The following is an 11,950-nucleotide window of genomic DNA, read 5'->3' as shown; positions in this document are numbered from 1 at the left end:
CAGCGCTCCCGAGCTCGCTCTTTAAGCTTCCTGTGGAAACCATCACAACTCAGGAGTGGTTTTCATTCAGCAGGTGGAAAATTGCTCATGTCTCTCATGTGGAAACTACAGGGACAAATTTAGCTATAGTTATTTCTTAAATAAGCCAAATAAATATAAATAATCTAAAGCAAGAGCCGCCAGCTTCTTTCATCTTTCATCAAAAACTACACTTTCATTGGCTGATCTAAAATTTCACCTTCTTAGGAATTTAATTCTTAAACATTTCATTTTAATGATGATGGATGAGGCACGCTGAGGCCCACTAAACACCCCAAAAAGGCTGCTTGATATACTCTATGGACAAACGTATAAACCCTATAGGAGCTTTTATGACCCCCCCCCCCATTCTAACCCCATAGGCTGTATTAATATGGAGCTGGTCCCCCTTTTCTCTAAGCTCTAGCAGCAGCAGCAGGTCTGGAGCTCTGCTGCAGTTACTGAGTCAGTTGGAGGCTTTTCTGCACTCTGCTCTGAGCTCAGCACTCGGCCCTGACCCCGCTCTGTAACTTTACGTGGTCTGACAGACACTCGGTGACTGAGCTGCTCTCTGTGAGCTGTTCCTCCTAAACTCTTCCACTGTTCAATAATAACACCACTCACAGCTGATGGAGGAAGATCTAGGAGGGAAGGTCTAAATTTCACCAGCTGACTTGTTGTTGTTGGTGCAGCGGTGTCTCCTATTACATACAGAACCACGCTGGAGCTCAGTGAGCTCTTCAGAACCTCCCGTTCTTTCACTGATGTGACTGCAGGGCTAGGGGCTGGATTTTATACAGCTGTGGCTGAATAGGACTGAATCAGACACCTGAATTCAACGATTAAGAGGTGTGTCCCAATACTTTTGTCCATATAGTGTATTTGTTTGTTTGTTACTACTGTGAAAATTTCAAAACGCATTATAGCACTGCACACAAACTGAAGTATAAACTCAAATTGTTAATAATAATAATAATAATAATAATACTGTACAGACAGTAGTTTGCTCTGCACAGTAGCCCTTTACCAATATAGGAAATATACAAAATGTAATGCATTTTCTATATAAACTTGTCAGAATAGGTGTTTTAACGATGAAGGTATTCATGTAATCCAACAAAAGCTTATTATTTTGGTCAAACTAATGCTGGCTAATTTAATGGATTTAATTTGAATATACTGCAGTTAGAATATATAGAAATAAACTGCAGGGCCAGAATTTTGACCATGTGCAGCTCTTATCTGAGTGAGGTTTGGGAGATGTGTCTCAGATCTGTGGATGATGCAAAAACCCTAAAATATACATTTTCTCATAATAACAATAATGTGTGTACGCTACCAGGCTCCAGTTAGCATTACTGACTGCTTTCCAATGTGTTTATTTACTATAACCTCGTCAGCAGGTAGAGGTAGAGGGTCGGGCCTGGCTTCCTGTCTCATTGTACTGCCCTTCGGCACAGAGAACCACAGGAACTTTCTACACACACACACACACATACACACACACACACACACACACACACACACACACACACACACACACAGGAGACCATGGAGATTAAAACATGAGGCAAACCTGCAGAGAATCCACATCGACCTGCTCCACATAAGAAACAATGTTCATTCAGAGCTGGAGGGATCCTCCTGCTCTACAGACAGGCTGCCTCACTCTGGAGCCGGCCGGATTGGGGAGACGGGGAGACGTCTCCGAGAGAGAGAGAGAGAGAGAGAGAGGGACAGAACTGTGAGGATGCTGGAGACCAAATTAAAGCGAAAGAGAAGAAAGGACGAGATGTTTGAGAATGGTGGGAGAGAGAGAAAGAGAGAGAGAGAGAGAGGTTGAGGTGTGTCCAGTTGAAGTTCTCAGGTGTGCTGGGTTGCCAGTTCCTGCCCGATAAACCTGCGCAGGCGCTCCAGGTACTGGCTGTACAGTTCGATGTCGTTGTGCCCGGCTCCCTCCACCCACAGCGGCTCCACGGCCTTGGGGCAGCGCTCGTACAGGGCCAACCCGTGAGAGAAATCTATCACCTCGTCCTCCGTCCCGTGGATGATCAGCACCGGAGACGTGATCTTGGAGACCTTCTCGATGCTGGAGAGAAGCACAGAAACACACAGAGCTCAGAGACAGAGTCAGACAGAAACGCAGAACGGCCGCGCCGCTTCAGCTGCTCCCACAGCCAGACAGAGGCCAAGTTGCTGCTATGTGGTCAATAGAGCTGCTGCTGGGGTGCTGTGGTGCTGCTAAATGGTTGCTATGGTTTGGCCAGGTGGTTGATATGGTATATAAGGTGGTTACTGTGGAGGTACAGGTGTACAGGTGGGTTTGATGGGGCTGAAATCTGCTCTTCTACTTTGTGTTGTTCCAAGTAAATGGACAGTGTTGGACACAGCAGCCTCTTTTCACAGGTCATATTTATTTGGACGCAGATATTCTGAGTTCTGTGTTTAGGTGGGGAAGCTGTTCTGCTTCACACAGTGTAGAACTGAACTGAGTTAATGGAGTTTGTATGGATTTATCAGACTGATTAGTGACTGTTACAGTGAGCCCCCCTCAGTCTGGGGCCGTTAAGCCGGACTATGGGTTCAAGCCAAATATTTAATATGTGTGTGTGTGTGTGTGTTAGCAATCTAAAGAGCTAAAGAATCTATTACAGAATTGTGTGTGTGTGTGTGTGTGTGTGTGTGTGTGTGTGTGTGTGTTCTAACCAGCTGTCAGCTCAAGCGGTGGCAGTGAACAGAGGGGGCTTTGACAGCAGCTGCATCGCCACCATGTGTTTAACTCCCACTCCAGCACAGCATGGCACAACCCACTGAGTTTATACAACCCCACAGCACCACACACTCCATACACAACGCCACAGCACCACACACTCCATACACAACCCCACAGCACCACACACTCCATACACAACCCCACAGCACCACACACTCCATACACAACGCCACAGCCCCACACCCTCCATACACAACCCCACAGCACCACACACTCCATACACAACCCCACAGCACCACACACTCCATACACAACCCCACAGCACCACACACTCCATACACAACCCCACAGCACCACACACTCCATACACAACCCCACAGCACCACACACTCCATACACAACCCCACAGCACCACACACTCCATACACAACCCCACAGCACCACACCCTCCATACACAACCCCACAGCCCCACACACTCCATACACAACCCCACAGCACCACACACTCCATACACAACCCCACAGCACCACACACTCCATACACAACGCCACAGCACCACACACTCCATACACAACCCCACAGCACCACACACTCCATACACAACCCCACAGCCCCACACACTCCATACACAACGCCACAGCCCCACACACTCCATACACAACGCCACAGCCCCACACACTCCATACACAACCCCACAGCACCACACACTCCATACACAACCCCACAGCACCACACACTCCATACACAACGCCACAGCCCCACACACTCCATACACAACCCCACAGCACCAGACACTCCATACACAACCCCACAGCACCAGACACTCCATACACAACCCCACAGCACCAGACACTCCATACACAACGCCACAGCACCACACACTCCATACACAACGCCACAGCACCACACACTCCATACACAACGCCACAGCACCACACACTCCATACACAACCCCACAGCACCACACACTCCATACACAACGCCACAGCACCACACACTCCATACACAACCCCACAGCACCACACACTCCATACACAACGCCACAGCAACACACTCTCCATACACAACGCCACAGCACCACACACTCCATACACAACCCTACAGCACCACACACTCCATACACAACGCCACAGCACCACACACTCCATACACAACCCCACAGCACCACACACTCCATACACAACCCCACAGCACCACACACTCCATACACAACGCCACAGCACCACACACTCCATACACAACCCCACAGCACCACACACTCCATACACAACCCCACAGCACCACACACTCCATACACAACGCCACAGCACCACACACTCCATACACAACCCCACAGCACCACACACTCCATACACAACGCCACAGCACCACACAGCACCACACAGCACCACACAGCCCCACACAGCACCACACCCTCTATACACAACCCTACAGCACCACACACTCCATACACAACGCCACAGCCCCACACAGCACCACACAGCCCCACACAGCACCACACCCTCTATACACAACACTACAGCACCACACCCTCTATACACAACGCCACAGCACCACACCCTCTCCATACACAACACTACAGCACCACACCCTCTATACACAACACTACAGCACCACACCCTCTCCATACACAACACTACAGCACCACACCCTCTATACACAACGCCACAGTGTCAATCTATGCCAAACAGCATTGTTCCCTCTATAGCCAGCGCTACGGCACCCTCGCACCCTACAGCCAGCGCTACGGCACCTGTGCACCCTATGCCCAACAGTATTGCCCCCCCCATAAGCCAGCACTACGGCACCTACATCATCATCATCATCATCATCAAGGTAAATCCGAGAGCAACGACAGATCAAAAGTTCCTTTCATCTTAATTTATCTAAGGCTACACTACAAATTCAAAACAGAAGCCATCCTGTAACCATAGCAACAGTGCATGCTTTTAGTACCTTGGTTCTTCAAAGAAAAGCTACAGATGTTTCCCTCGCTGCTCAGCTTTCAGAGGCAAACATCACCTACGGATCAACTGCCCTTTATAAGATCACGCAGAGCAGCTTTTCTGAGCGGGGAGAAAACCAGCAGCGCTTTATCGTGACGGACGACTACAATCGGCCTCGGCCGTGACAACAGTAATCATCGCCTTCCCAAAGCAACGGCGCTGAACCGAAAACAGCAGCGGCCTAGCCTGCAATTATCTGACAGCAGCAGTCATACAGGAGGACGCCGCTGCTTGATTGAAGAAACAATGCCGGTGTGATTTCAGGCTCATGGTTTTGTTTCTGGCCAAAGAACACAAACCCTGTGACAGATATGGGTCCTGATTTGCATTTTAGGCCACTAGTGAGAACGATGGTCATCTTCCTCTCAGTGTCCGAATCGCCAGGCAGAAGTAGAGTCTTTCACAAACGACCTGCAATTTCCAGTGACACCGTAGGTGAAGCGATATTCCACGTTCATACCTGGAGACATCTAAGAATCCTGAATTAAGCTGTTGAGCTGCACTGGCTGAGCACAGGGGGCGGGGCACCGTCTCACCTATATTGGGGAGCACTGATGGGACATCATCAGAGCCCAGGACTGGGATGCAGAGTATTCACAGGGCTTCAATTCTGGAGAAAAGCACCCTCAGGTCTCAGGTCTTACATTTAGGCATTTGTCTGATGTTTTCCTCCAGAGCTCCTCCATGTAAATCATGGTCCAGGATAGGAGAGGGGCAAGAATATAGAGAATATAAGTCTTGCCCAAGGACTCCTATTGGTTTAGAGTGGTGGGTTTGCCCAACCAGGGAAGGTGGTGGTGGTGGTGGTACCCACTACACCACACTAATGACTAAAAAAACATGGACGCCGTGGTTCCATCCCCGTCCGTTCTACATAAATGAAGCCAAAACTGTCCACCATGTTGTTAAATTTGCAACCAAAGTCTGAGCAGTAGACACCAAAGGCAGAGGAAGACCCCGCCTACTCATTTGGTAGACCCGCCCCCTTCTCCCAGACCAAGCCTTAGTGTCTCAGACCGTCTTCACTGAGCCTCCAGTGCAGAAGCAGAGCGGATTTTATATATATTTTTAATATATTTTATATCCTCCCCAATTTGGACCGCCATGTACCCAGCCCGTACGTACTCCCCCACCACACTCCAGGTGATGCACGTGACGCCCCAGACACTAGCGTGGGTGAACCAACACACGCCCCCTCGACAAGTGCACAGTCAAGCCTCTAATTTTTCAAACTGCCGTCGATGCCACATCACCAGCTAGAGGGAAGTGTCGCATATATATTTAATATTACATATTATTTAATATTATATTTATGGATATATATGTACAGGGGTATGTACACTGGACTGAAAGCTAAGAAAGACCCAGTATACCACCCTGAGCATGGCAAATATTCTTTAACCATTTAATTAAAGTTTTACTTTTGGTTTATTATCATTTATACACTCAACAGAAAGACCTTTAGTCCCGTCTCTTCCGTGTGTTGCACACTCTAAAGAAACAGAGTGAAGGTCACTCATTAATAACCTTTACTGACAGTCAATAAAGTGTCTCATCCCTGTGTTTTGGGAACAGGAGTTAGTTTCACTTTGTGTTGTTGTTGTTTGACCAACATTAAGCTCCCTGGCCTTCCCGTTCTTTATGTTTGCTCCCACGTCTACTTCACTGTCCTGCATCACCAGTATCTGTACAGATGAGGGCACCCGGCACTGGCAACTGCAGGTTGTGTCACTTACTTGGGGAAAGCGTCAAAGCAGTAGGTCTTCTTGGTGTCGGGGAAGGCCACGCGCATGCCGGAGGTGAGCGGGGAGTGCAGGATGACTGCGGCACACTCGTACCGAGACGCCAGGTCCACTGTGGGCACCGTGCCGATGCTCTGCCCGTACAGGATGATGTTTTCTGGGCTGATGCCGTACCTGCTCAACACAGACAGAGGACACAGTCAGAACACCTTTAACTCTATATAACATTAGAATAAACCCAGATAAAGATAAAGTCAGCGGTCAGTGAGAGTGTCTACCTGTAATTAACTCTATATAACATTAGAATAAACCCAAATAAACAAAGTCAGTGGTCAGTGAGAGTGTCTACCTGTAATTAACTCTATATAACATTAGAATAAACCCAAATAAACATAAAGTCAGCGGTCAGTGAGAGTGTCTACCTGTAATTAACTCTATATAACATTAGAATAAACCCAAATAAACATAAAGTCAGTGGTCAGTGAGAGTGTCTACCTGTAATTAACTCTATATAACATTAGAATAAACCCTAATAAACATAAAGTCAGTGGTCAGTGAGAGTGTCTACCTGTAATTAACTCTATATATCAGTGGAATAGATCCCAAATAAACAGTCTCTCTCACACACATACACATGAATTGAAATCCTGGAGCCACACTACCTTTTTGCGGACAAGTCTGGACATCCCTAATCTTGAGCAGTGATACGGTTATTGTATTGAGACGCTGATTGGCTAATGTTAAGCAGAATTGCTGATATTATCATTAATATTCAATAAAATCAATAATATTGTGTATCAGCATGTTTGAGGCCTGTCTGATGAACGTTGCTCAGCACTGAAGGAATCAGGTCAGTTTCAGACCTTTGGACCAATCATTTCAAATGATCACATGTCCACAGTCTAGACACACACACCTGACCTGAGGAGGAAGGAGGTTTACAATCAACCCAACCAGCTTCAGACACAACACCACTAATGATCCTCCTACAGTGGGTGTACCAGTGTCAATCACCACCATCAGTGTGGCCGATACACCCCTCACTCTCCCACATCTCCCATTAACCCTCTTTCACTGGAACCACTGCCACTGATCTTACTAGCCAACTGGGTGCAGCCTATCAGAGTAAAGTAGAAGGGGAGTGGGTGGGGATTATGCTATGGACACACCCACACTTAAATGACTGGGCTTTTTGTCTGAATAGGGTTGGTTCGATTCTACAGGAACCCAGGAACCCTGATGTTAAATCAGCAGCTTCAGGATCATACTGACGCTCCACTGACTGGAACAGGGGGAGAACAGCGTCTCCGTCATTCCCACTCCGGGCCGGAGCGCTGCTGCTGCTACTGCACTATATGGAGGTTTGGTGGTGGAGCTGCAGGAGGAGAACCTCTCTCCAGAACTGCTGCTGTGTAACTCTGCAGAACCCATAGAGTCATATTAGCGTAGATCCTGTAGTATTACTCTACTATTACTCAGCCCACAAGCTTCTGGAGCTCTCAGCTTGTCCAGGAATGCATGTCTGAAGCGTTAAAGTGTGCGTTAATGGAGGCTCAAAGCGTGAATTACACTTCACGACTGCAGGGGGAGCCCAGGAGCAAGAAGCACCAATTCTTGTAATTCTCCTGTAATGTAGGCTGCTCTAGGTCTTACCGCGTGCGTAGGGCCTGCCACGCTGCGTCGATATCTGCATACAGGTTCTTCTCAGACGGCTTGCCTGTGCTGACGCCGTAGCCCGAGTAGTCATAGGAGAAGATGTTGCAGTTGATCCGGGTCCCGAGGCCGATGTAAAAACTGCTCATCTGGCCTAGATCCACAGCGTTACCATGGGAGAAGAGCACGGTGAACCTGCAGAGAACAAGCACAGAGGAGAGGTGTTAGCTGTGTGGCTCTTCCTGGAGTTATATATACATTTCTACATTTATATATGTTTACGTATCAGTAGGGGTGTACCAAATATCGATATACTAGAATATCGTGATATTATGCCTTGTAAAACTTGCCTTGCCTTGATTCTCAAAAACACAGTACTGATTATTAACGAATAGTTTAGATGTAAAGATTGGTGGCAGACAGTGGTTCATTTAGTGTTGTGGGTAAACCCCGACCACTAGATGGCAGTGCGGTCTTCATAGCTCCCTGTAATGATTGATTTTATACGTACACAAACAATACCAGCCTCTCCACACAAATCCTGTATCAAAACAATAGCTAAGTGTTCTCATACACATACACACTATGTGGACAAAAGTATTGGGACACCTACACTTTCCACCTACACCCCCCCCTCATTCTTTTCTTATAGGCTGTATTAATATGGAGCTGGTCCCCCCTTGCTCTAAGCTCTACCAGCAGCAGCAGGTCTGGAGCTCTGCTGCAGTTACTGAGTCAGTTGGAGGCTTTTCTGCACTCTGCTCTGAGCTCAGCACTCGGCCCTGACCCCGCTCTGTAACTTTACGTGGTCTGACAGACACTCGGTGGCTGAGCTGCTCTCTGTGAGCTGTTCCTCCTAAACTCTTCCACTGTTCAATAATAACACCACTCACAGCTGATGGAGGAAGATCTAGGAGGGAGGAGATTTCACCAGCTGACTTGTTGTTGTTGGTGCAGCGGTGTCTCCTATTACATACAGAACCACGCTGGAGTTCAGTGAGCTCTTCAGAACCTCCGGTTCTTTCACTGATGTGTGGAAGAAAGGCAGACTGCAGGACTAGAGGCTGGAGTTTATACAGCTGTGGTTGACTGAATGGGGCTGAATGTCACATTTACGTTTGATGATCAGACGTTCGTTCTGATTTCAGGTTGACTCTCACAGGTGTTCTTTTTTGCAGCGTCTGACTAGACCCACGTTATCAAGCTCATCAGACCATGGCTCACTTTTCTGGTTCAGCCACCGTCAGCCTGTGGGATTCCCACTCAACTTTCCTAACACCGCTGTGACGCACAAGCCGCCTGAACAAATTTGCATATTTTAATGAGGAAATGAGTCGCTAAAAAAACAATTGATTTTGGTTGCAATCAAAGGCATTTCCTCACGATTTGACTCTCAGATTTAACACTGACAGACTCCCAGATACAGCATCTACTGCAATCACTAAGGAAAGAAAGCCAAGAGAGGAGAAGAAGACCATGAAAAGTGAAGGGAGCAGTAAAAGCAGGAAGATCTGACCGCTGATCAAGGATAACACAAGCAGGGAGGGGGCAGAGCAGGGCGAGGCGAGACGAGGCGAGACGAGGTGAGACGAGGTGAGAAGGAAGGAAGGAATGCAAGAGATATGGGAGATCAGATGGCTGAGCGTTACACAGCAGGGCTAGCTGCACCGTATATCAACTGCTACGCATTACTGTGCCTTGCAAATGAGTCCTGCAGCCAATAACAGTGCTTATAATGACTGCTATGGGCATTCTGACCAATCACAGCTTGCATTTTAGTCACATTGCGAGGGTGGAGGTAGTTTCATCAACAACTTACAGTGAGAGCTAGCCAGACTAAAGTACAGCCTCCAAACATGGTGGAGGTAGTTTCATCAACAACTTACAGTGAGAGCTAGCCAGACTAAAGTACAGCCTCCAAACATGGTGGAGGTAGTTTCATCATCAGCAGCTCACAGTGAGAGCAGGCCAGACTAAAGTACAGCCTCCAAACATGGTGGAGGTAGTTTCATCAACAGCTCACAGTGAGAGCTAGCCAGGTTAAAGTACAGCCTCCAAACATGGTGGAGGTAGTTTCATCAACAGCTCACAGTGAGAGCTAGCCAGACTAAAGTACAGCCTCTAAACATGGTGGAGGTAGCTTCATCAACAGCTCACAGTGAGAGCTAGCCAGGCTAAAGTACAGCCTCCAAACATGGTGGAGGTAGTTTCATCAACAGCTCACAGTGAGAGCTAGCCAGGCTGAAGTACAGCCTCCAAACATGGTGGAGGTAGTTTCATCAACATCTCACAGTGAGAGCTAGCCAGGCTAAAGTACAGCCTCCAAACATGGTGGAGGTAGTTTTACACACTGCTATTGTAATTAACACCCCCCACCGAATATACACTGACAGCAGCTGCTCGATATTAGGCACTAGTGTATATCTGCAGATGGTGATGTGTCTGACCTTGCCGTTGGAGCGCAGCGGATGTACATGCAGCCGACTCGGTTGCCTCGACTGGACCGGGTCAAGAAAACTTCAGTGACATCCAGTTCCCTCTGGGAGTACTGGAACTCCGCCCGTTCCGTGAGATGAAGCTTCCAGCGCCCCTCTCCGGCGACCGATCCACTTCCACCACCTCCTCCTCCTCCACCTGTCCCACCGCCGCCGCCGCCACCTGTCCCACCCCCTCCGCCCCGCGAACGAAGGCTGGAGCCCGTAGTGGAGCCGGTTTGCACCGTGCCACCCTCCAGGTCCGGCAGGAGGGCATAGGTGGGCTCCGGGGGCAAGAAGGCGAGCTTGGCGGCTATGCGGCTCGGGCAGGGGGGGCAACAGAACAGGCAACACAACTCACTGACCGATAGTCCGTTCATCGTCACCTGTGGGAGCACAGAGGAGGGTAAGAGAGAAGAGTGGTCAGTACGATATCATCAGCAGGGCTGTGTCCTAAACTGTACCCTGGTCACTGTCCCCTACAAGGTAGTGAACGATTTCGGACACCTCCTCATGAGAGCGGTCTGAAAGGCGGTCTGAACGACGGTGCACTACATAGTGAACAGGGCAGAGTCTCGGACACTTAGAAGTCCTCATTAATACAGATATGGATGGTACAGTGGCAGTAGGGATGCACCGATCCATCTATTTCTGTTCCGATACAGATACCGATACTGATATACGAACTTTTCATATCGGCCGATACCCGATACCGACCCGATACCATTGTTAAATTAATAAACCATATACCCGACCATCTGGAAGAGGCATCAGGATGGACGTAATCATAGCTTTACTAACTTGAAACAAACTATAAATAAACCCAATTTCTGCTTATTGGTCACTAATATTAAAAAAACTGTGCTGGACAAATGAAATACGGGCAGCGATTGGTCATGTGAAATAATATGCTACTATAAATGTTTGTGTTTTATATATATTTATATAAAATTACGCAAAAAAATTATTAGAATATTTCCCACTTTTAGGTACTTTTTAAAACTTTTTTCCAAAACTATTCAGTAGGGACGCACTGATCTGGCTTTTTCAGTTCCGATACTGATACCGATACATAAACTTTGCATATCGGTCGATACCCGATACCGATCCGATACCACTGTTGAATTAATAAACCGTACACCTCACCATGTGGGAGAGACTTAAGGCATCAAGATATATGACTTATATATTACTTTATATAATTTAACAAACTAACACAGATATAACTGTACTTAATTGCCATTTCTTTGCCACTATAAACAATAAACAATGGTGCAGGACCTTGATACAGCATTCAAATACAAAATAAAAAGGAGTCAAGCTTCTTAGAATATATTAAAATA

At 47.6% G+C, this 11,950-nt stretch overlaps 1 protein-coding gene across 1 annotated transcript in view; it reads right to left on the bottom strand.

Moving 5' to 3' along the window:
- Nucleotides 1-382: 382 nt before the first annotated feature.
- abhd17ab (abhydrolase domain containing 17A, depalmitoylase b) overlaps nt 383-11,950 on the bottom strand; it is a 13,257-nt gene continuing 1,689 nt past the window's right edge. The window contains exons 2-5 of the mRNA XM_072681289.1: nt 10,581-10,993; nt 8,134-8,328; nt 6,475-6,654; nt 383-2,107 (exon numbers count right to left, since the gene is read on the bottom strand). Of these exons, the coding sequence (XP_072537390.1) occupies nt 1,882-2,107; nt 6,475-6,654; nt 8,134-8,328; nt 10,581-10,987 (1,008 nt within the window). The 5' untranslated portion in view covers nt 10,988-10,993 and the 3' untranslated portion in view covers nt 383-1,881. The remainder of the gene's footprint in view (nt 2,108-6,474; nt 6,655-8,133; nt 8,329-10,580; nt 10,994-11,950) is intronic.

Source organism: Salminus brasiliensis, chromosome 6 (assembly GCF_030463535.1).
Source record: "Salminus brasiliensis chromosome 6, fSalBra1.hap2, whole genome shotgun sequence".
In the NCBI taxonomy this organism is placed as follows: domain Eukaryota; kingdom Metazoa; phylum Chordata; class Actinopteri; order Characiformes; family Bryconidae; genus Salminus; species Salminus brasiliensis.
Note: the sequence above shows the minus strand (reverse complement) of the source record. Positions and strands in the feature narration are given on the sequence as shown.